This window comes from Botryllus schlosseri, chromosome 6, assembly GCF_051294905.1.
Source record: "Botryllus schlosseri isolate E-star chromosome 6, Bs_hap1, whole genome shotgun sequence".
Taxonomy (NCBI): Eukaryota; Metazoa; Chordata; class Ascidiacea; order Stolidobranchia; family Styelidae; genus Botryllus; species Botryllus schlosseri.
Genome location: NC_137241.1, coordinates 12,902,562 through 12,928,309, shown reverse-complemented (window position 1 = coordinate 12,928,309; position 25,748 = coordinate 12,902,562). Strand labels below are relative to the sequence as shown.

Sequence of the window (25,748 nt, the reverse complement as noted above, 5' to 3'; positions counted from 1 at the left end):
CAATGTCATTGTGAATTACAATAACAAATGTAAACCGGTAAATGCCTTTGTGAGAAAAAATGCTGTGAACGACTTTAAGCGACCGTTGAGCTCCCAATCAATCTTGCACCCTTCATTCAAGCTTTTGAATCTCAGTATACTAATGGTCGAAGCTGTTAAGCTATAAGTATGTTTTTGCAAGTAGTTTCTAATGACATGTGTACCAATTTCTCCTTCACACGTGTGAACTGATTTTACCGTGTAGTAAAATAGTTTACCAGAGGAAGTCCGTGGTTTCCTCCACTACGCTTACTTCTGCGATTGGTGGCTAGCTGCATCTGCGATTCTGTGTCTTGTCAGGTGTCACTATCTCAAGGTAAATCACTGATTTGGGCTGCTATACGACATCAGTCTATTCTGAGGCGACGCGCCTGGTAGCGAGAAGCGAAATCGTGCTAAATATCGAATTTCCGATTTATGTGCGTCAGCCTGTTAGCTCCTGCAATTGTCATGTACCCTGGAGGTCGGCAACCCATGGCTCGTACCATTTCATATTCAATTTCAAAACAATATCACCTACATCACCTTTTATTGCTATGTCTTATTTCACCGCGTTACACTGTAACTATGTACAAAAGAGGCGACACATATCCAGGATGGCAGCGTGAAGCATAGAAATCGTCTCCATGTCATACGACGGCCTTACCACACGAAGTTACACCTCTGCCATTTCGGTCTTTACATGTACACCTGTATGTTATGCCACGTATTGGCCTCTCATAGGAGGTACCGACCGGGATATGGCCGTACCGATGACGATAGCAAGTGATCGGGCGTCTGGTTCGGGGTGCTGTAAAATACGAACGGTGTTCCTGACGCGCGTAAGTTATTATTAAATCAATATTATATTTGTTACATATAGATATATGTTATCTCCATGTCCTCTGTCACTATATATCCAAATAAAAGATTGTGATTTTGCTTATAATCTCAATTTTACTATAGTGCGGTCCGCGAATGGATTCAGATGTTGAATGAGGCCTTCAAGCTAAAATGACTGCCAACCCATGGATTAGAAAGTGGACTTGTTTCTTTCACATCGAAAATATAGGAATCATATCATTCATTTTGCTGACATGTTCATTTTTACAGGTGAAATCCCTTAATAACTGAGCGGGATAGCCCCTTTATCGCGATAACTGAATATATTTTCGAAAATTGCCACTATTTTCATTTTCACCAGTGAGTTTTTCTTGTGGCGAGGACCCATCTTGCTATATCGAATGTAGCCACCGCCGATCAGTTACTACAAGTGTGTGATCAAATGTACAACTCACCTAAGAGCTTTTAGACATTCATTCTACTTCCTAAGAGCTTTCAGACATTCATTCTACTTCAACATGAACTAGTTTAGACGCATCTTGGAAATCGTAACTTGTACTTTTAATTGAGTGGGGTGGTGTATTACTTGTAACGATTCGAGTCCGGGTATTGGTGCGACATTTTTCTGAGTACTGAAGTTACATGCTCCATTACAATATAACGTATTGTAATTTGTACAACGTATTGTCAACGATATTGTGGTTTCGATGCTTTTTTCCAACATGGAAGCCTTCAAACCACAATTGGTCGTAGCTATAGGGTTGCATTTAAAACAAAAATCAATTTAAAGCAAACATGTCTAAAACAAGGCCCTTGTTTGAAACATGTTTTTCATTGTTTTTTGTTTGTTTGTTGTTTTTTCGCCATCAGGAATACTTAATTGTGACGCCACAGTGGATTGGCATTGACAATGGAAAATATAGGGTAAATATGGCTCCTTTGACGAAAAGGACTTCCGGTCACGGTCATAAACAATCCCAAAAATATCTTTGATAAGGACTACATCGTTATGCATCATTTTTACGGTCGAATTATCATTATGTGGCGTTCGACTGGTTTTATTTTCGTCGTCGTCGCTTAAAACTTGAATAAGAGCTGATAATAGTTGAACTTGCCACGCCGTCCGTATTCGTATTCGTAATGAGTAGGGCTGGACAAAATCCAGTACCTGAGGGATTCGATTCTGAATCACGTATTATACTTCGAGTCGAGTATTCGAGTATCATCAATTATGACATCACAACAGGAATGATACGCCAAATTTCCAACGAGTACCATTTATGCCACTTTATGTTTCGTATGCTGCAATACGGCCAATCAAGATTTTAAACCTTCCACAGTGGAAAATTGTATCGAAACTATAATTCTCGTTGATAAATTAACTTTCAGTAGCGAGGAGCGTAACATTCAAGCACTCGAAAAAATAATTTTTTACTACTCGACTCCAATCATTGAAATTAATACTCGATTCAGATTCGAGTACTCGAATCATTGGGCCCAGCCCTAGTAATAAGTGATACCCATATATACTCGACTCGACTCAAAGTTTGATGCTCGATTCGGTATCGAATCACTCAGATAATCGAGTTTGCCCGATAATTGATCAGAAATGTTCGGCGTTACTTATATTTATCAATGCTTACCACTTTATCCATCTCTGCTTTCGCCAAGCTTTGCATTTGGTTGTGTATTCAAAATATATGTTCACGCTACTGGTAAAAACGAACTAACTTTTTGTGGTAGTAGCTTCTGTTGTTGTGGTTGTCGTGGTTGTTGCTTCTGTTGTTGCTAATTCTCCCATACAAGACCCAGGAATGGCATCACCATCGTCTCCACAAGTGCAAGCTTCCTGTGCGCCAGAAATTGCATTGGTGCGCAGAAAGGGCTCTCCATTTTCAACAAATTGTCCGGAAACGTCATCCCTGCACATTTCTGGAAATATATTAATGAGATGTTATACAAATTATCAATATGCTTTCGCAATTTGGACATTATTATCGGCCTTTGTCGGATCGGGGCCTACGATAAGTTAGCCTACTTTGACTATTTTACTAGAGATCAGTGATGAGCATCGGAGCGGAGTCGGAGTGGATTCGGAGCGGAGTTTTGCCGATTTCGTGACAGTCGGAGCGGAGTCGGTATTTACTACAGATATTTTTTCGGATAATTTCGGAGTATTGTAATTTTTGTCTCCGATATCTTTGGATAGCTCTGACCAGAATACACTATTGATTATGATTACAAACCAAAACACAGACAGTTGACACCTTGTAAAGTTGTAATATGACGGGTAACATGAAAAATGATTGTCAAGTGCATAAAAATCAGCCATCTGCACTTCAATTGGAGACTGGAGAGTAGACATTACTATGAGGCCAACCATATTATCACATGTACCATGTTGTACCATGTACCATGCTTGCCACTGTTTCTAATACTTGACGAGATTCACCGGAGTATCTCGGAGTCTGGGATTGAGCTCTTCGGAGTCGGAGGGAGTTTTCTTCAGACACCAAAGTTGTCGGAGGGATTCGTAGTCTCGAAAAGCACTATCCGCTCATCACTCCTAGGGATGGTGTGAACCTTCGAAAGGTTCAGGTTCGCGTGAACGGTAACCTTTTTGAAAGGTTCTGTGTGAATGCGAATGTGAACGTCATGACGTCACTTGACGTTATATTGCTAAATCCAACCTACATGTTAGTGAAGTGGTAGCCTATATTAATTTACAGATACCTAGGGCCACACCCAGAGGTGGTCGAAGTAGTCAAGAAAGCTACTCAAGTAGAGACGAAAAAATCTACTCAAGTACGAGTAGAAGTACTTCTTCCATAAGCAACCTAAAACTACTTGAAGTAGAAGTATAATTGACTGACTTTAAATCGACTCAAGTAAGTAAGTAGTTGTGAAAACGATCGTAATTCGTTCGCATGGATTGTCAAAAGGTGGAAATTAAGCTATGCGAAAGGTGCAAAGCGTGATTCATATTGATGCATACCAGGAGGTATTCAATTTTCGACAGCATAAGCATTTGTTCGCATCACGGGATGATAATGATAGTGTTGATATGGAAATGCGATACTAATCCTCGTTTTATAAAATATCATGGTATGGCACACTCCCCCGTATTTTAAGGCCCGTAGTTTAGTCGAAGAGAAATACGGAGACGTTGTATAGCAGGGGTGGGCAATTATTTTTCCCCGCGGGCCAAATGAGAAGCAGAAATATGATGGCGAGCCGAGTAAGAAATTTTAGAATATCCAGCGTATTGATTTTATTTCTAAATTGGAAGCAGCGAATTGCATGAATTGGTGCTCAGTGGATGTGTTGATATTGGGGAATGACAAAGTGACGGTTAATTACCCAAAAAAATATTTATTTACCGTCATATTTTGTAACAATACTAAACATTATACATTTTGAACTCTCCAAAAACGCCTATCCGCGTTTTTCTATCAATAAAAATTATCATCCCCCCAAACGTTGGTCTTGGGCTCCCCATAGAGATCTAAACCAGGCTCCTGGTGGCTTCGCCCCCAGACCTGCCGCCATCGAGATGGACGATGCACGAGATGTCTTGTATACACTAATTGGCAACGTTGATGCTCTAATCGCGCAAAGCGCGGAATTTTTTCATGATTCATGATTCAATCTGTCAATAACATAGGTAATTGCACATATATTGCTATATTTTTTAACCTGTCTCAGTCCACGTAGTGGCCTAATCAGTTTTACCGCTAGAGCTGAGTAAGGTACTGTCTTGGAAATATTCGGGAAGGCCCATTGGTATAATTACTTCGTTACATGTTGTTATTTCGTGACCTCCCGTCTGCTATGTGAAAATGTATTGAAATCGCCAAAGCGTACCAAACTAAAAAGACGCATCCGATTCCCGATTGGTATTTCTTCACTGGCAAATATTGCCTATGGGCAATTGGACTTCGTGGTTTTCGGTCATCATAAGGGCAGTCCTTTTCGGCCAAGGTTTTCTCGCTGTAGAGCTTTTTCCCCTTTGCTTCATTGATCGTGGTGCGTCGTGGCGCGGTAATGGCTAAGGCCGAAATGCCCAATTCTAAGAACCATTGATCTCTAATCACGCCGAGCGCGAGAAAAATTTGAATGAAGTTGCATAAATTTTCAAAAAAATACCTTATAATTTATGTTCATTCACGGAATAATTTTGGGCTCGCCACCCTATTGGGGGGTTTGGGGTGCGGGAGTTACAGTCCTGAGAATAATATATAGCTTATAGTCTTGGTAGCTGGTTTCCGAGAAGTGTGCAGCTTGCCGAAATGGCCTCGTTGTGGTTGCAGTTATTAACCATCTTTGAATTTCAACTTTCGGCTTTCTTTTTTTGACATCCTTTATTGGTGGTGATATATTCATAAAAATCATGGGTACTGATTCACCTGTTTCACGAATTATGGATTTGGAAACACATCACGTAACAATTTGAAACACAGATCGCGTAATGCGTAATGTGACAATGGCAACAAAGAAGGTTTGGTGACTTCTTGCGACTTTAATTTTAACAGCATAATTTGCTACATTGACTTTACTTTAAATCTGGATTAGGCATGTGAGGTACGTATAGGCTGCGTAATCACGGTATGCTAATGAGCAGACTTGATAGTAAACGAATTTCCGGTTCTGTTTATTCATCCTATGGTTTTAGTCCACGCAGCAACATTAAAAAGTAGGTTTGATATTTGAAATTTTAAGCTACATTTCGCGGGCCGCACAGAATCGCTCGGCGGGCCGCACTTTGCCCAGGCCTGTTGTATAGGATACGGTGTAAACACTAGGCGTGATTAGTAAACGTTAGTAAAAATTATGGTGGATCGTAAAAATGCCATATTGTGGAGCTTGGAAATTGTGGAAATTGAAGGCATTACTACACTTGCTTCTATACTTCAACATGTATGTTATCCAGACAAAGAACTGATATTAATAAGAACTCAAAGTATATGATACTGGGAATGGAAAGTGAAATATAAATAGCGGAAAATGTATTTCATGTCTTTAGTCTAGAAAGTTTTAAATGTGGTATGCTAAAACAGCTCTAAAACTAAAAATATCAGAGACCACTTTTCCAGATTAGGGCGCGCTATGGACTGCTAGATTACGATATGATAAGTAAATGTTGGATTGCGAAACATCAGTTTCAAACGTTATGATGAGCCATATATACTGGGATGCTGTGTGAACGGCACCACGCAAACCCGCTACCTAAATTATGTTCAGCGATACGTTCGTGTGATCATATTGGTTACTCCGTATCCACTGAGCGCAATGCGCGGCGGAAATTCTGGACTTTTCTCAACTTTTTTGAAAATTAAATGTTGATACTCCGCGAAAACTGCCCTGAAATTGCTCAGGCTATCTTACTGATTGTAGGATTAAATTACTTCTACTTAACAAACTGAAAATAGCGAAAAGTAAGTAAGTAGACACAAAATATTACGAAGTAGAAATAGAAGTAGCGAAAATCAGACCTACTTGAGTAAGTACCGGAAGTTGAAGAAAACTACTTGAGCACTTCGAAAAAGTAGAAGTACTTCGTTACTGACCACCTCTGCATATTGCCACAATGCTGAAGTACATATTGACGTCATAAACGTCGCCAAATGTATCAACTGAGGTAATCAAATGATATAATCATCCATTAAGGTTAATATCTTCCGTCGCTTTGCCAACAATTTCGCCGAGGATGTGCAAGGGAGTATAAGCTAATACGCCTTAACGGTCTAGGCCAGACCGGACAATGTATTCGGCGTCCGAGTATTTCTACGTTGATATTGAGCAGAATGTAAAACGGATTTCTATGCTTGCTACCGATATTACTCCACAAACAAGTTTTTGTTTGTTTTGGGGTATTCGTGGTGTTTGTAGACTACTATGGTCATTTACACCAGGCCGATATTCTTCTTATTTTCCGTAACTGCCGACTTATAGCACGGCCCACCTCTAGGCTTTTGTAAGACACCGCTGACGCGGATGAGGTGGCGAGGAGGAGCCTAGGTAAACCTCCAACACTTAGGTATCGGAATTCAGAAGTCGACCTCGGTCGGACTCGACCCCGCACCTATTGGTGTTGCATCTGCGGACTATACCACTGCGCTATCTCGCCACCACAAACAAGTTATACAGCAATAGCCAACACCCCGATCGCGCGGATTTGGTTTCAAATACAATAAACATACGAAATCAAGATTGACCCCGTACGCGTGCTACATTTTTTACATCAGACAACGATATCAATTTCATTGATTGGTTGAATAAGCTTCATTCGCTGACTACCTACATGTAGTATATTTCGCTATTGATGTTGCGTGATTGTGGGTCAAGCTCACAGCAGAGAGTCTTCAAATGTTCACAAACGGAAAGCTGGATATTTCGAGCAAACTTTGGTAACAAAGCAAGTAGAATTTTTGAGATAGTCAAGGTGCATGCTCGTTTAGTGTTGCTTGTATTATGCTGCCAGCGCCATGCATAGATGGGCCCGCAGTTGAAATGCAATAAATTTCAACCAAAATGTTCTAAGGAAGAAAAAATTGTGATATATGAAAAAGGTTCACAGTGCAGAACCTATACCAAGTTTCATTTGTGAACGTGAAGCTCTAAATTTCTGAGGTTCACACGCAGAACACGAACGTGATCCTCACGTTCACACCATCCCTACTATTTACTCGAGTGGTTATATTTCAGCCTATACTGCCACTTTTGCTTGAACACTATTTACATTTAACCCTTTGAATTTGTAAGTGTCGGTGGTTTCGGGATAAGTGTGCATCACTTTACCTGTGAAATCGTCTCCTGCCTGATGTAAACGACAAACACCATGAATACAACAAAACAATAACAGCAACATTGAATTCGTATTGGAAGCTCGTCGTATGTGTTTGTTGATCTACGAAGAACTAGAACGTAACAGTAACATTGACTACTGTGATCACTTCTGGTACTTAAGAGATTCTACGTATAGCTAGGATTGGCTACTCTAAATCACAGAAGCACTATACAGAGACGTCTCGCGGACCTGAGACCCAAAAATCTGCGTGTCCAAATAAAATGAGATCGTAGCGGCAATGATGATGACCTCATATAGAGACCGATATTATACAAGTCGAAATATCTCGTCCGAATCTAAATCTAATGTCATGATGGCTGAATGTTCCAAATTCAGAGGTGGTCATTTGAAGTAATCGTTGCTGATACTCAAGTAGTAGTAGAAATAACGATATAAATTCCTATTCAAGTATGACTATAAGAAACGATATCCAAGTAAGTAAAGATTTCAAGGCGTAAATGTTCTTAAAACGGCTGAAAATTCTAAAGTAGAAGTGAATGTAGTCTCCTAAAAAGTGGCAATAGGCTACTTCGTTCCGAAGCACCTCTGCTCATAGTCATCCGTACGCTAAGTCGGTATCAAAGATATGAAGGGATTGTGAGTTGGATGTAGACTTGGGTTTGGACGTGGTAAAAAAAATCGTACGAATATTTGCCCTCGGTTTTGACAACACGCACGCCTATCAATTAAATACAATCAGATTATGTCAACGGTCTGATTTGACTTACTTGAACATCTACGACCATCGCCCGCATATCCATCTGAGCAGACACACGTGTACGAGGATGGAGTTCTTATACAGTCCGCGTTTGCATGACATTCGTTTTCTTGTGAGCAGGGGTCGACCTCTAAATATGAGAAAATAACAGCAAAACAGCAAAAAGTGGCAAATATATATCGACACATATGATTAATTTCTGCTAACCTCTTGTACATAAAGTCAATTGCAATGAGTTTTACCTTTGTTTACGTTTGTTCTTAAATCAGGCGGTCCGCGGTCCGAATGCGGACCTTTTCAGTGGTTCGGAACCCTATATGCATCAGTATTTAATTATACGTTTTAAGAAAACCAAATTCCTCATCGTCGATTTGCAAAATTAGCAGTGAAAGTTCTCACTATGTTTGGGTCTACAGTTACAATTCAGCCGTCACAAACATGAACTATATAATGAATAGATTTCGCATTAGGATGGCCAGTGACCTTCAGCACTGCCCTCGACTCGCTCTTGTCACTTTAAAATCAAGACCTCGAGAAGTAGCTGTGAAGAACAGATCACTACATATATTTCGCTCATTGAGGTATTCCTACTACCACTTTACTGCCTTTTGTATATAGTTGTACAGTATTACATTTGTATGAATGTAAATTATTCCATGTAAGTGATAACGGGCTTAAGCTTTTGCAACTTGATCCTTGCTAAAATAGTTAAGTAGCCAGGCCTAAAACGCGCTGAACCGATCATTGAAGTTGTTGATGACAGGATACGCCAGGTGCTCTGGGTATAATTTACCAAATTGCTAGAAATTTATTGGTAAGCCACGTGGATATCACAAATGCTACATTGCCCGCATTAACCGGCCACTTGTGCGGGTGACCTCGCGTATTACGACCAAACTTATGCCACCTAAAATGGAGTCTGTAACATTCCTTTGGTTAGCGCAGGTAAAAGATCATACAGGCAGTTAAAATCCCGAGGTGCCGAAACTCCTTCAATACGCCACGTGATCAGTTACTTTCCAGACGTTCTTATCTCTAGAGGATCTCTGGAAACTGCTTTTAAAATGACTCGCAATTGAGAGATTCACAGCAGTAACATTTATATCTGATCGAATGGCGTCTGTTTCCGCTTTGACCAATTCTTGCCAAGTTTCATTCGTTAATAGAGATTAATAAACTATTGTCTGCGGTTTTGACTTTCTCCTATCTTTTGCATAGCAATACCAACTTTTGAATGGATGGAAATTTCGTGATAGTATGTTTCGTATGCAGACGTGGTCAGTAACGATATACTTCTGCTTTTTCGTAGTATACTTAGGTAGTTATCATCTATTTGCAGTACTTGCTCAAGTAATTATGATTTCCGGCTAACTCTACTTCTACTTCGTCATATTCGACATACTTAGTCTTCGCTAAGTTTTTCAAATATCATGTACTCCCAATAAGAGCGAGGGAGAGTAAGAGAGGGAAACCGACTTTTCTGTATCGTTCATCGTCTTATTATCTATATGCCTTACAATAAATGAGGGAACAACGCCGTCACGTTTCATGAAAAGGGCACTGGGATGAACCAAAGGTGTAAATCAACTGCTCTATAGCAAAGGTATCACTTGTATGACATGTGGCGAGATAGCGTAGTGGTATAACCCACAGATACAACACCAATAGATTGCGGATTGGACTCCAACCAAGGTTGACTCCATAATTTCTACCTAAGTGTTGGATGTTTATCTAGGATCCTACTCGCCATCTCATCCGCTTTATCGGTGTCTTAAAAGAGCCCGGAAGTGGGTCGTGCTGCATCTAACGCAGGGGTTCTCAACTTCGCATGTAGAACGGGCCACATTTTACCCGCAAAAGACGCGCTGCGGGCCGCAAAACATAATTACCATGCATTTGTGAGCTTCTATCAAATTTAGGCTACAGGAGCCTATTTATTAGTCGTATACGGGCATCTAGTCCATTTTTATGCATTTCAAAGCATTAATGGACAGCGTTCGTAAGTTTTCAATCGCTGTTTTTTTTGTGAGAATATGTAGGCTATCTTCCGGCGTCGCAAGTAAATCACTTCATGGAGCATTGCATTCATTTCCAAGTCGGTATATGTCAGTGTTGGGATGACTCGAGTCATGACTTGACTCGAGTCAGACTCGAGTCACCTTTTTCGTATGACTTGACTTGACTCGAGTCACTTTGCTCAAATGACTTGACTTGACTTGACTCAGCGTATCGGAAATGTGGATTGACTCGTGACTCGGAGCAAAATTCACGAGTCAATTTCAAGTCATCATGCAAGTAATCGGTGACGATAAAAATCACTGTGTCTTGCATATGTTCGGATTGCACGCGAAACGCTGGTGTAACCCGCAAGAGCGACCAATCATTCAATGATCGTGTGTTTTACTAAGCCTCCATTGTTCTCTCACAAATAAATTGACCGCAAACGAAGTGATTGAAGCTTACCGCTTACGTTGTCGTAAACTAGTAAAGTAATTTAATAGCAAAATGTATATTTCTGTTCTCTGTTCTTACCTTAACCAAACCTCTTGTTTTATTGAAATTGAATTCGAATACAGGTTATATAGTTCTACCCCATTGGCGCAGGCTCGAATTGTATTAATATGTAAATGGGTAATGTATTGCATCTCATCAATTCGTTACTCTATTCTCTATTTTGGCTGGTAACTATAAACGGAGGCTATGCTATTACTTACGTAGTTTAGCAGTTCTATACGTATATGTGAGCGATACAGCGCTTTCTGGCGTGTATATTTAATTATATATTCGTTGATCGGTTCAAAATCAATGAGCAGTCTATTTATATTTCAGACAGCTAACAAAATGAAATGACGTAAGCATGCCTCATACTTCGAAAAGGCAACTTGACTTGAATTGTGACTTGACTCGTGACTTGACTTGACTTGGGTCGACTTGACTCGAGTCACCTCCAAAAATCGAGTGACTTGACTCGACTCGAGTCACTTTCGAAAATCAATTGACTTGACTTGACTCGAGTCAAAATGTGCAATGACTCGAAATGACTCGTGACTCGAAGGTAGTGACTTGATCCCAACACTGGTATATGTACCTTATTATTATTATTATTATTATTACACACGGTATTACTGTGACGCTTCGCCGTTTAGGCCTTGTGCGTCACAACACAGGCACTTTTTTGTTACAACAGAGGCCATTATCACTTTGAGCTCTCAGTGAAATGAGAAGTCTGGCGTTTCGGGGTCATTTCAGAGCAAACCAATCAACCCATGTCCTTTCCTTCCATAGCTAGAGCCCTCCACCAATAGTTACAGAAGTCAACTTTGTCAAGTTGATGTTTTTCGCTGGCCACCTCTCCACGTTTGCCATGCCAGCATTTCTTTTGCAAATATGTCCACTCTGATAAAATGCACCAAGAAAATTAGCATTGCAATGTCTGTGAAGTCGGTGGATTCGTTCAATGCTAGGCTAAAGTAATATACGCGGCAGCGTGTTTCAGAGCATGCGATAAAATGTCGACTGGCTACTCTTCTGGTCACGGCTGAATCGGACAACTTTAGCTTCAAAATTTGTCGGGTAATGTTGTCCTTATACTGCTAAGCAGTGTTCCCTCTAATTTTTGACGAGTCTGCGCACACTCACCAACTTACTGCGCAGACCCTTGGACAACCGTGCGTAAAGACTGTAAAAAACGTCATCATTTCGGATATTTTGCGCGCACAGATCGGTCAGCACTGCGCATTTGCGCACTTGCCCAGCTTGGAGGAAACATTGCTGCTAAGTCCCGAAAACAGCAAATATTCGCACAGTATGTTAAAGTATGAGTGAAATCACACAATCTGTAGCAGATTTCGTGGGTTTAGCGATATTCCAAAGCGTCTGTAACGTCGTTGGCAATTTTAATAATTCCTCAAACTATGGATTACTGGGCTTGACGCCTAGGTAGTAACGTTTTTTCTAAGATCAGGTGGCATGTAAACTAGAATAAACTTTAGTGGTATCGTGTTAAGCTTCTACGCTTCGTTACGACAACTGTTCTTCGACAAATATGACAAATATAGGTTTTACATTTATATATGAGAAAGCAAATTCATCAAATTCTACTGCTGACAAAGTCGCCACGCACAGAAAATCTGTGCCGCGCACAAAAAAAAAACGAAATGATGACCTTTCTTTCAGTCGTTACGCACTGATGTCCAAGGGAGCGCGCGGTGAGTTGGTGAGTGCGCGCAGACTAGTGAAAAATTAAAGGTCCATACCAATACTGATTCAGAACAATAACAATCCAAACTCGAGAACATATCAAGAGACCAGAACACGTGTTATAATTGGTATTCAAACGAAACAGCGACGGTGCGATAAGAGAGCTAAGTAGCTAAATTAATATGCAACAATGCTAGGCCAGTAGTAATTGCGTTCGTAATGAAAGAGGCCACGGGCCGCAAAATGGACCTCTGCGGGCCGCATGTGGCCCGCGGGCCGTGGGTTGAGAACCCCTGATCTAACGTATAACGACACAAACCCAGATCTCTGCACCCGATCTCTGCTGTCCTAAATCTACTTATTTGTTTGAGTATTTATCAAAGACAGCAAATTCTTCTCCTTGAAGTAGTTTTGGGCAGATTTAAAAAGCACTACTCCCACTAATAAAATTCCGCGTCGCAGCTTCTGCTCCCACTTGGTTAGCCTTATTGGCTACTTTTGACCATCTCTGTTCGTATGTCAGTGAGTGCTTTCCAACCTGGCTACAATCAGCTGCCATATTATGACAACTACTATCGCTATGCGCTGAGCCATTGGCAATGCTTACATATTTCACTCATTCATATTCCTATGGCGTAATAATTAGGGATGCTCAAAAAATCAACTCGACTGAAATCCTAATACCCGATTCGCAGTCGAAGCTGTAATAAGTTCATATATAGTTACCGCTTGATCTGAATTACCCCAAGGCCATAAATGGCGATAATTCCCAATAATAATATTAATAGTATTAATAATCGATTCGGAGTCGATATACTAGGTGACTCGATTCTGAATCTAGGCGAGTATTCAAGAACCACTCCTTATATGGCGTCAAAACAGTTTGAACGACGTGCAAAGTTTAAACATGTATCTTTTACGCGACCACACAGAATATAATGTCAGTTCTACATCATATAAAAGATTATTTGTTACTTTGTCAATTAAACCTATTTCATTGCACTTTGTGAAAATGCTGTGGATTGGTCCAGTCTTCACGGAAATGTGATTTCCACTAATGTGTGCAGCTTTGTACATGCACCTTATGCTGCGATACGACAAATTGTGGTTTACAGCCTTCCATGGTGGGATATAGTATCGAAACTATAATCATCATTAGGGCGATGTTTTTTTTTTATCTCAAAATAAGTCAAAATTTGTCAAAATTGAAGCGTTAGGTCAAAAACTTCTCAAAATTGTTTACGAAGTCAAAAAAGTCAAACTTTGTTTGACCCTTGCATTTCGTTCGTATCGTAGATTTTGCGCTGTCGGTGAACTCATTTGACATTTTACAGCTTGTAGCCTAATTTACAGGCCCTCCATAGTAGACGGCCCATCGTCTCCTCATTGTGAATCATAAACGGTCAAATGAAAGAAATAGGTTGACTTGGTGTTATGGTCAACGGAACGCAATATCCTAACTGAAGCAAGACGGCGTGTGCATTGCATGGTTCTTATGTCAAGAAGCGCATGATGAGAAATTGTAATGTAGACAAAATTGTCAGTATGAAGGAACATGGTGTATCACCAGCAGTGTATGAACAACTTCAGTTTTGTTGTTGTTGTTTTGTCGTATTCATGGTGTTTGTCGTTTACATCAGGCCGATAATCCTTATTTTGGATTCCGTAGCTGCCGACTTGTAGCACGGCCCACTTCTACGCTTTTTAAGACACCGCTACTTAGTAAGGACAGACACTTTCTACCCGAGAATGTAGGAAAATATCTTTCGTTGTACTATAACAAATTTTTACTAATTCTACCATAATACGTGATGTAACTACTGGAATTCTTCATAGGGCCAGATTTCGTCAAAACAAAGTTTTTTTTTGTAAGGCTTTGTCAGTTTTCAAGTCAAAAACGATTTTTCAGGCCAAACTATTTCGTAGTGACAGACAGTTCCAACCTGAAATTGAAAATAAGTAGTACAATTTTACCATTATATGCGAAGACACCTAATTTAGGTATGAGAGGTCCAAATTTGGTCCAAATTAAGTTTTTTTTAGGTCAAACAATGTCAAAATTTTGATTCTTTAGTTCAAAACATTCCGTTTTTTTAGGTAAAAAAATATCGCCATAATTATTATTGACAAATTAACTATCGGTGGCAAGAAGTGTATAATTTCAGTAATCGAACAAATCGTATTTGACTATTCGACTCGAATCCTTAGATATAAATATTCGATTCATGTTCGAGTATCCGTTACATTGTGCCCATCTTCACTTAAGCATCGTCGCTATATTCTAGAAGCAGTTTTCTCAAACCCTCACCTGTACATGTTCTTCCGTCGCCTTCGTACCCTTCAAGACAAACGCACTGGAACGAAGTGGCGGACGACATACAGCGAGCATTGATGTCGCATTGGTCGAGGTTTTCTGTGCACTGATCCATAACTGTCAATAAGAAAAATCCTCAACCAGAGAACTAGAAGCAGTACAGATTGAAGATTAACATACTGACGCACGTGTGACCATCACCGGAGAAGCCTTCTTCGCATTGACAGGAGTATGATCCGGGAGAATTGACGCACGCGGCATTTTCGCCACATAGCCGACGTCGGACGTAAGAAAACGATGCAGAACATTCGTCAATATCTTAGCAAAGGGTATATATGCAGTCGTAAATCGCTCGACTACGGGATATTTGAGATTAAATTCAGCAACGCTACTAATTTCGAAACGCCAAATTCATTGGCTTCAGATGCCTGCCTGCATACAGAAGCGCTTTCAATCCGACCATTGTCTGCTCATTGTGAATCATAAATGGTCAAATGAAACAAATAGGTTGACATGGTGCTATAGCAGTGGTCGGGAACCTTTTTTGTCCGAAGAGCCATATTGGCCTTATTGTTTTTCCATTTTACCTCCGAAAGAGCCAGACATGTCAATCAGGTGTTACGACACAATTGAAAAATTTTGACGTCATCGTAGCACTAATTGGAACTCGCTACACGGGATTCGTCGTGTGCGCCACATTGCCACTGTAAAAACTCGAACTAATCGTGCTGGTTGCCTTACTTGAGCATGCGAAACTTGAGTTAAGAGAACGTAGGTTCGCCGTGATGCTCTTTTTAAATGCGAGGACCCATGATCACGTACGTAGATGGAGCAAAACATGGTCACTAACAGCAATCCATATATACTCTTAAGCTGTTACCGAAAATTTTGAAACATTTAATTATTATCAGTATTTTATATTGATGTTCATGAATGACTAGATTTTGAACATTTTTTCCCAAATTCATACAATTTTCATTTTATTGTTCGAAAATAAAGCGCGAAACGAGAGGGAAACGCAATTCATCGTAAATAGCTTAGAATTTATCATAACTGATATTAATTCAATGTACCTGTCGCGCTGATTCCGGAAATTTAAATACTGATCGACATCTCAATTCCCATTGTATTCCACGGTAACATATAATGTTGCGCCACACGTCTATTTTATCGCCGGTACAGCAACTTGCCAATCAAGAACGTGGGTACTGGGTAGCTATGGCGTTGTTTGTAATTGTGAATGTCACGTCTACGGCGGTTCATTTCGCACCGTAGACCAGGAAGACAACGTGTATTTGAAAACTGCGTTGTCTTATTGGTGGCGCCATGTCTGCTATTCTCTTTAACCAATCAACGTATCGCGCAATTCAAGATTTCGAGTCGGGTCGGCTACATCGAATGCGCGAGTGATAATGGTCGCCAGCGCGACAGTAACTTAAATTTGAGGAATTTGAAAAGAGTTCGAGCACCTAAACCTGAACACGGCATTGCCTTTGCCTCTCGAAGACATGTTTATACTGCCACAGGAATAATTATTCTGGTTGTGATGAAAATTTACTAACAAGTCGCTGCAATATTGATCAATTCAGTACAAAAATGAATATTTGGCAAAGAGCCATATCTTATACGCAAAAGAGCCATATATGACTCGCGAGCCATAGGTTCCCGACCACTGTGCTATAATGTTGTGGTCAACGTACCGCAATATCCTAACTGAAGCAAGACTGCTTGGGAATCGCATGGTTCTTATAGCAAGAAACGCATGATGAAAAATTGTGATGTAGACAACATTGTCAGAATGAAGCAACACGGTGTGTCACCAGCAGTGTACGCACAATCGTTGTAAATCAACAACTGCTGCTGTCGAACGTTTTTTCTCCATTCTTGGCCGGCTACTTATTAAGTACAGACACTTTCTACCCGAAATGTAGGAAAGTATCTTTCGTTTTACTACAACAAATGTTAATTATTTCTGCCATAATACGTGATGTAACTACTGGAATTCTTCATAGAGCCAGATGTCGTTACAATAAAGTTTTTTCATGTGAAAATTTGTCATTTTTTGGTCAAAACCGTTTTTTCGGACCAAACTACTTTGCTAGGATAGACAGTTTCGACCAGCAATGAAGATAAGTAATACAATTTTAACATTATGTGCGAAAACACTTAATTTGCATACATGAGATCAAAATTTGGTCAAAATGAAGTTTTTTAGGTCAGAAATGTCAAACCTTTGATATTTAGGTCAAAATCTTCCGTTTCAGGTCCAAAAAAATCGCCCTAATAATGTGATGCATATCAACGTATATATACTCGATTTAAATTTGCGTTGATACGACTATTCTTACGCGAAATCCATAACCTATAATAAACTGGGGAATGAATACGCTAATCTGCAAATCTTCTCTGAGTCACAAAAAAATCTACCACATTACCCATCTAGCTACACATCTAATACATCAATTTATATTATTGGCTCACAAAATGGAGTGTGCGTCAACAGAGTCTTAAACGAACAGGAATATTTAAATGTGTTAATTTGACACAAAGAAAAGTAGCATAATAAAAAATTATCGCAAATCGGCGTGACTCCTGCTGTTCTCTTCAGACACCCATCTGGAATGCGAGGCTTTACATTAAAAAGTGACATCGGTTGATAGAATCGCATTTCACAAGGTCGGGGTTTCGATTTCGAATCCCAGCTTAACTTGGGCACACAGCTACACACAACGGACCACCACCAAAGTCACAATAATTCCAATAGTGTTAAACAAACCTGTGCAATTGAATTCTCTCCGAGTAAGCGACCGATATCCCGGATTGCATCTACAGTCGTGTCGTCCCCTTCCGCGATAGATACATTGAGAATTCTCGCCGCAATTATGAGAGTCCGATTGGCATGGGTTAGAGGGCGCGACGACTCGAGAAGTCTGCGTTGGCTGTACAGGTCGGCTGGTGGTTCCTGTGAACATTTCATTTCACAATATAAGCCAAGTTAACTGACTGACGTATGGTATGGTATGTTATGGTATGGTATTGCATCGTGTGTTTTGCTGGTTTCACATGAGTTCAAGAGAAAGACACGTCAAGCTAACAAAGCCTTCTTTTGCGATGGCCTGTCAAATACGAATTTACTGGATAATTAGCCTAAATGATAGACGGTCGGAAATGATATTGGCTTATTCGATGTACTGAGGTTAAATCGAAATACAATGAAAGAGAAGATCACTTTACAAGTTGTTAACAACTAAATGACAAAACGCATCTTAAGTAAACGCCGTCATCGGTTCAAATGCCAAGCAATAAATAGCTGTATCCACGGTCTACTACACTCTGCAGTCCTGTATGCAGTTAAAATATATACGCACTTGCTGAGTGAAATTGATGCAGATGTCCTTTCTCAAGAACGGCGCAACGTTGAATTTATGGTTACAAAGTTAAGATACAGATGCACTAATATGTGGCTATGAAACAATATTTTAATGGCTACTTCTCATTGGTACAAAAGGAATCCCTACTGAGAGATTCTAAATCATTACAGCAGGTCAGCGCCACGGCAGCACTTGCATTCATGCGTGCAGGAAGTCTCAGCAGCTGTTGCAGATTCAGTGAAGTTGATAAAACGATCATGTGCGATGTGATTACCAGGCATGTTTATTTTTGGCATATGCCAAAAATAGCTAATTCTTAGCGTTTTTCAGATAATATTTTGGCATCGCCATGAATTCATATTTGTGTACTCGGATTGGATTGCTGTTATATACGCTTGGATCACAGCTTTCGCTACATAATCAATATTTCGGAATCGGCCTTAATTTCCAATATAATATGGAACATATCCGACTGACAAATTTATAGGCATGGGTTGAATGTATGTTTAAGTTCATTGACGAAACTATATTCATATTGGCAGTGTTGGGACTACTCGAGTGAACTTTTTCACGTGACTTGTCTTAACTCGGGTCATTTTGGAATAATGACATGACTTGACTTGACTCGGCGCTTCAAAAATCTGGGAGCAACGTCGTCAAGGCGCTATATATACGGCCTGGCCTGTTTGAATTATAGCTTTTTAATGTGTAGATGGGCTGTGTATTGCATCATATCAATTTGGTTCAGCTTTTTAAGGTTTTGTATTATTTTTTTGTACTATCATTTGACTGATAATAATTTATGGACTGAGGGTATCAGTTACCTATACTTAGTTTGCAGTTACGTCCGTGGAAGAGCTACATTGTCGTTTTGCATGTATAGGTAACTGTATATTCATAATTTGATTCAGCATAAATGACGACTCGATATGTACCCGACTTATCTTCCAATATACATTGATTTGAATCATGACTTGAGTTGACTGGACTCGCTTCATCTTCAATAATTGACTTGACTTAACTTGACCTCCGCGACTGGCAATACCGGGCCGTTAATTGTATTGGGTTTTGTTTTATTGCTTTCTATAACTAGTAAATCAACTTGGATAGTGGTAGAGATCTTTTTTCACATGGAGTTTAGTACTGAGACCAGTTATTAACTTTTACATGAATGTATTCCTAACAAAGCAACCCATATTACGTAATGATAAAGAAGTATTCTGAAGATTTAATTTTGTAGCTCTCAAACACAAATTTATTTGGTTAATGATTTTGACCAAAAATGTTCAAAGCAACTTTGAAGTACAAAAGGCTTTCACTCTCAAAAGTGGCACAGTGCCTCTTTCTTCAATTTCGAAACGCTGCGCGCTGCGGAATAAAATACCTAGTTCGAAACATTTTGTGAAAAATAACCCGAGCTAGCGTGACGGGAGTATTTTAACGGGGAATTCGCGATCTAAAAGTACGCGCATTACATGCATTTTAATAAACCGCTGCATTCATGGAAACATCTTGCAAAAACTGTCGGTATATATTTCGCGCGCTAAATTTCGAGATTACTCATATTTTGTCGAATGTTAATTTGTAACGACAACTCAGGGATATGTAGAACTGTTGTCCTACTATATAATCATATGTCCCCACTGCGACGTCATGTTTCTTCAGCGCCCCCATACCGCCGCCCTGAGCCCAGCGCCTCGCATATCGCTCCCTGAGCGTTTCCACCCCTTCAAAATCTAAATCACTCAATGGGAGCGCTGACGACCAGGTCAAGAAACACTGCTGTAGAGTATAATCCCGGGGTGACCCATCTTTTCGGCCAAAGGGCCACATTAGATGTACGAGCCATTGCGCAGCCCCTTGAATGTTGTTGACCTTTTTTTAGTCGTCCCTTTTACCACCCGTCAAAATTGATAACAATAACGTCATGAAAAAAAAATTCAAAGGTAATGAATGAATTCGATCACTAAATATGTCACTTGAATATATTGGGGGTCGCCTCTGTATACCACTGGGCTCTGTTGGCAAGGACAGGATCAGTAGGCGTTTAAATATAGCAATATCGAAGGTTTCGGTGAACATGCCTCTATCATTTTGTGCGAATGATTCAACTCCGACGATCTCGTTGCGAGCGTACAAGCGAAGTCGCATGTCGGACGATACGTTATCTCCTGATTGCGAATATAGTTTCAAAAAAAATTTCAAATCAAATAAATCTGCTACGAAACATTCTATGTTATGGTCATATACGATGATCTGCAATAAATGTGGCTGGCCACTGGTTAAGCCAATGCGTCGGAACGGATGTTTTAGTCACCATCAAATTTCGAGGCCAGACTAATCAAATTTTGGTTGGCCTTGCAATTTTACCTGATGTTATAACTAATTTCGAGGTATAATCGCTCTAGAACGAATTCGATTAGATATGTGAAATACTCGATAACGAATACTTCAAACATTTTTCGAATGCAATCGATTGCGACTATTTTAAAATACCGCAATTGTCGTAATCGATTACGATTACAAATCACTATTACCCCATGTCTGATCAGAGCATCCAAACCACGTGGCACAAAGTTACGCATGTTAGATTATACCGTCGTTAGTTGAAATATCATTTTCGTGAAGTAGTGAGCATTGAATAACTCGTAGCAATACCTCAAACTGCAATGAAATAGGCATCATCGACAACTTACCAAATTATCATGAATGTGGTTTAGATCTGGCATAAAACATAGATATTCGAACCTTCAGCATTATCTATATTTGCATAGCATCACAATGCGTGATAATCGAATACTGCGCTCGAATCCAGAATACTCGATCTTGAATCGCAACAGAGTAGGTTTTGACTTGGACTACCTATTACGGATTCGGATGGGGTTATTCTGGTCGTTGAATTACGGTCTTGGTTATACAATGTATGTCGCGGGCGTACCCGATTTAATTATAGCTCGCTTAGCCCTGCTGCGCAAGACAATGGTAATCAAGCACCATGTAACATCATAGGACTACATGCATGCTCAGTAGGGCTCAGTTGCTCACTGCTCAGGTACTTTTGCGTCTTTGCGGGGCCCTATAGTCTGTTTTGCTGTTCATATGAATACGGAGGGCAGAGGTTTCCTTATATTTTAGTACGAATCCCATCGATCCGTAGGTGCGAATGGCAAAAATGGTCGTGATTAAAATATTGTGTATTCACTAACCGTACCACTCACCTGTGTACCTAGTGCATGTTCCTATGACAGGTCTCCCATCATTTCCGCATTCACAATTGAACAATCGACCTACAGACTGGACCACATGCATCGCTCCCACTCGCACATTCGCGCCGCTGATGTGATCCTGGCATGTTGTGGAAGAGGACTCCAAGTCGCCTGCTCACATTCAACATATACGTCGCGGTTGTTTATCATGGTATTTTTTCGATTACAATGGTCGTACATAGCGAATTCATTATTGAGAAATTCAATAATGAACATGGGTAATAAGTGTAGAGCTAGGACAAATGATTTCAGTAGTCGAATTCGAATCGAGCATACAGTAAAATCATTCTAGTCGAGTTGTAAGAATTTTACGTTTTCTGGCATGAAATTTATTTTCTGACGTCTAATGTGCAACGACCTGGCCATAGAAGCACTAGACTTTCTCGTAGAATCACCACAAATACTTCGATCGAAAAGGACTTTAAGTTGACATCAAAACGAGAAACGGGAGTTGCATCCTTGATGAAACACTTGATGACCTAATGCGGGGAGCCTTGGAGCTGGAAATTGTGCCTAACTGGTCTAAAATTGTCAGAAATATTCACCGGCAACATTGATTAACCGGTCGCCTATTGTTGGAAAATTAGTGATTAAGTCAAATCATTTTTATTTTGCGTAATAATTTCGGCTGGTTTGTGCAGATCAAATCCCCGCAAAATTTTAAGTGCGGATGGTTTTCAAAAAGGTTGAAAAACCCCAATATAACACAAATCTACGCACGTTTATGCAAATGACTTATCGGTGAAGTCGTGACTAACCCACATCATATAGTCATAAGGTGCAATGATTTACCAATTATGAAAAATATCAAATTATCTTCATGTAGTGTGGAGCTGGAAGTATTTCTTTGTGGTCGCCTAAACGGTCCAAATTTTCCACGCTCCCCATACTGCTATTGCGTGGTACTGAATTACACTCGAAAAATAATAACCGACTCGACCCGAGAAGCCGAATCGAATCACTCATGTACTCGATTTTGCTAAGCCCAATGATAAGTTGACTGCCAGATATCAAAATGGAATTTCCTCACATACACATTCTGCACTTGTGTATTGTTGTAAGGCCATATTTATTCACCACATTACAATGTAACCATGACGTCGTACTACATTATACCACCCACAAATTCTGCAATCGATCGTGCCGATTTTTCATCCTATCTCTTCTCCTGTGGTCTCCTTAATTGCCTTTTCAAACACTCTTAGCAAGTTTAAAGCTTGACGTGTTCTCTACTCACTCGCACAACTTTCAATTTGTCATGGGAGTAACTGAGGAACGATAATATAGTTCGATCAGAGTGCACGGTGGTTCTATATCTATACGTTCTACATGAACACTGAACAGTGTGGATGGCTCTCCTGCGCACCTCTACTTTAATATAAACTACATATCGTAGAGTCAGATTGATAACAGCTACGGCTGATTGGAACGGTAAATGCGCACCCGAATATACGCTGCATGATCCCGATACCAATCGCCCGTTAGTTCCGCATTCGCAAGAGTACAGCCTTCCGGTTGGTGTCATGGGGATATATATCTCTCCCGGCCTTATATTTGTTCTTCCTTTGTAGTCGCGACACGTTTTTTGAGTTTGAGGAACGGTTGTCCTTGTCGACACTGGAGTCAGCAGAAAAAGATCGTAGCTTCACAGAATCACAGATCATATTGATAAATAAATCGTTTGTGGAATTAGTCCCAACAGAAATATTTATTTGATATTAAACGTGCGTCATATCATCCATATGCAGTATGTATGTATACCCAAACTTGATTTTAACGGATTCCGAATAATATATTCCGTTGCTGCTGGTGTTGCATGCGATGTGAAAAGTCATAGCAGCAGACTTACGTATTGGAAGGTTTGGGTAGGCTCATCTTAGATAGGCTATAATCTAGGATAATAATAGTAACAAGTATAACACCTTCGTATTGGAAAGCAATTAAAAAGAAGAACCAACCGCAATTGACGAATTGCATTCTCCCTCGTTTACAAGTACAAGTCATCTCCCTTCCCCCATACGTTGTGTCGAACCTTTCGTTCAAGTCTCTGTAAATCTTTAATTTCGCGTCGTAGCAAGGAATATCCACGGCTGTGATATAATTTGAGCCATTTACTGTAGTGTAAAATAGCAAAGAAGCAAATTGCTAGTATGCTATACCTGTACATACTGATCTTCCGTACTGACGACATTCGCAATTATACGTCCCTGTCAATTGTCCCCGTGCACCTTGAAATCGCTTTTGCTTGGTGAAAGTGTCACCCACGTTGTATCTGACGTCTGGTCGATTTGGATTTACGCAGGAATACTGAGCGAAACTTCGATCGCTCACGTAAAGCAATAGTACAGCTACTACCAGGGCTTTCATGGTGATACTGTGCGTTTTCGCACCTCTGCAACGGCTTGTATTCTCAAACTGGTAAAGGAAAAGGTTCGGCGAAGTCTTATAACCAAAAACGAACGGGTGAGTGGACACGCATCGATGCATCAAATCTCACCAACACTGACCGCGTAAACACGTCTTGGGAGCAATCGCGGCGTAACGGGATTGAGTAATAAGACCTAGGTCATATCGACATCTCCAGCCAAATTTGTTTTGGACGAAGCAATAAATTGTCTGTCTGTCGGTCAATACAGTATCGCATTTCTTCCTAGGTATGAGCCTATACAACATTTTGGATATATATAACCAGTAAGTCTATATCACTTAACCGTTCCGATTGTAGATTCTAAATCGGTAACGTGTAACGCAATGCAATGATGAGCACCATCAGCAACAGACTGATATGCGGGTAATCGTAGCAATTCTTTTCTCGAACGACGTATCGCATGCTCGCCGTTGTTTATGATCAGAATATGTCGCGGTAAGAAGATAAAAGTGGCATGTTGACAAACTTACCGATACGCGATGGCTGCAATTATTAGTTCCGTCACTGTGAAATTCGACACATTCTCAGCATATACCTTCCACGGATTAGATATTGTGAAGGTGTAACCAGGTTAGAAAAAATTATTCCCGCTATTCGCCAGATACTGCGACTGTTGTTGGTATTGCAATAAAACGCACTATAATAAGGTTCGCTGTAACCATCAGAATTATCTCAGTAATTGTGCAAAAGTGAAGCACTCAGGTGTGGAGCAAAGAACTCGCAGACTGTCAGTGGTGTTTTCGTGATTTTAAGGGATGGATTATGTGATGGCATGGCATTATGTGATGGCATGATTGTTCGCTCTAGGTTGCCGGCTCCTTGTTTAGAACATGAAAATAAGAAAGTAATAGCAGATAACAATAAAAAGGATGTCTGAGCACTGTTAGCGAAATTTCATGATTCAATCAAGTCACAATCACAATAATGACGTGGCGTTGTCGAGGAGTCAGAATTGGTGCAAAGTCGTGGTGGGGTGAGAAAACATGTTTTTACCCAGTCTCAGGAATATGATTTAACGTCAATAACAGGACGTAGCAAATCAGTTGTTATTGTTACTATGGGCATCCGAATAAATAAGGAAACCAAGTGAAAATGAGAAGATAAAAGGAATAAACTTTGCGATTCACGTCATCGATCTGCGATGAGCTGCGGCTGGCGAAAAAGTTTAAATTTTGAGCGCGTGCGGCTGGTAAAATACGTTTATAAATATACCTTACTGCCGTCTGATGGGTTGCCGCTAAGCTCAAGTTGGCTAAGAGAACGTTCGAAACACTACAATTGCAAAAATGATGGATATATGCTTATTTGCCCTATGAAAAGTTTTGATGTAATTATTCAGAACCTGACCTTTTTAGTGCTTCACGATTACAGTCCGGGAGTTACTAATTTCTAAGTACAGCTCTGTATTATCTTCGCCATTCGCAATCTGAATGGGGTGATGGGTCTTACAACTATAGACCCAGTGTGACCCGCGGTTTCAATGCGTTATTTTTATCTGACCCGTTCATCTATAAAAGGTTGCGCAAAATACACACCCCTGATTTATGGCATTAGGATGACCACACAGCTGAAAGCTGATCTTGCGAATAAGACCATGAAAGATTCAAAGCCTCTCTGTTCGTACGTCTGATGACCTCATTATTTCCATTTTCGAGAATAAACGAAAAGCAGAAACATGTGTCTCTTTCCTGGATATTTTATAGACACGATAGCGCACTCTCCGACTCCATCGGTATATAATAG

The 25,748-nt window shown here is 40.2% G+C and overlaps 1 protein-coding gene across 1 annotated transcript; it reads right to left on the bottom strand.

Annotated features, from left to right (window-relative positions):
• Positions 1–551: 551 nt before the first annotated feature.
• Positions 552–24,009, bottom strand: LOC145440301 (uncharacterized). The gene is made up of 10 exons (XM_080317869.1): positions 23,737–24,009; positions 23,536–23,667; positions 23,021–23,194; positions 21,530–21,688; positions 17,717–17,902; positions 15,121–15,258; positions 14,935–15,057; positions 8,437–8,556; positions 2,593–2,793; positions 552–829 (listed from the first exon to the last, which is right to left on the bottom strand). The coding sequence occupies exons 1-10, from the start codon at positions 23,942–23,944 to the stop codon at positions 669–671; spliced, it is 1,602 nt and encodes a 533-aa protein (XP_080173995.1). The 5' UTR covers positions 23,945–24,009; the 3' UTR covers positions 552–668.
• Between the last annotated feature and the right edge of the window lie 1,739 nt (positions 24,010–25,748).

Bases quoted from the DNA above. Each gene is read 5' to 3' on its own strand.
- LOC145440301 (XM_080317869.1), bottom strand. From the start codon at position 23,944: ATGAAAGCCCTGGTAGTAGCTGTACTATTGCTTTACGTGAGCGATCGA. The intron at 23,195-23,535 runs GTTGGTTCTTCT...TGCTGACTCCAG, and splicing joins AATGCAATTCGTCAATTGCG to TGTCGACAAGGACAACCGTT. The intron at 15,058-15,120 runs GTATGTTAATCT...TCTTATTGACAG, and splicing joins TGATGGTCACACGTGCGTCA to TTATGGATCAGTGCACAGAA.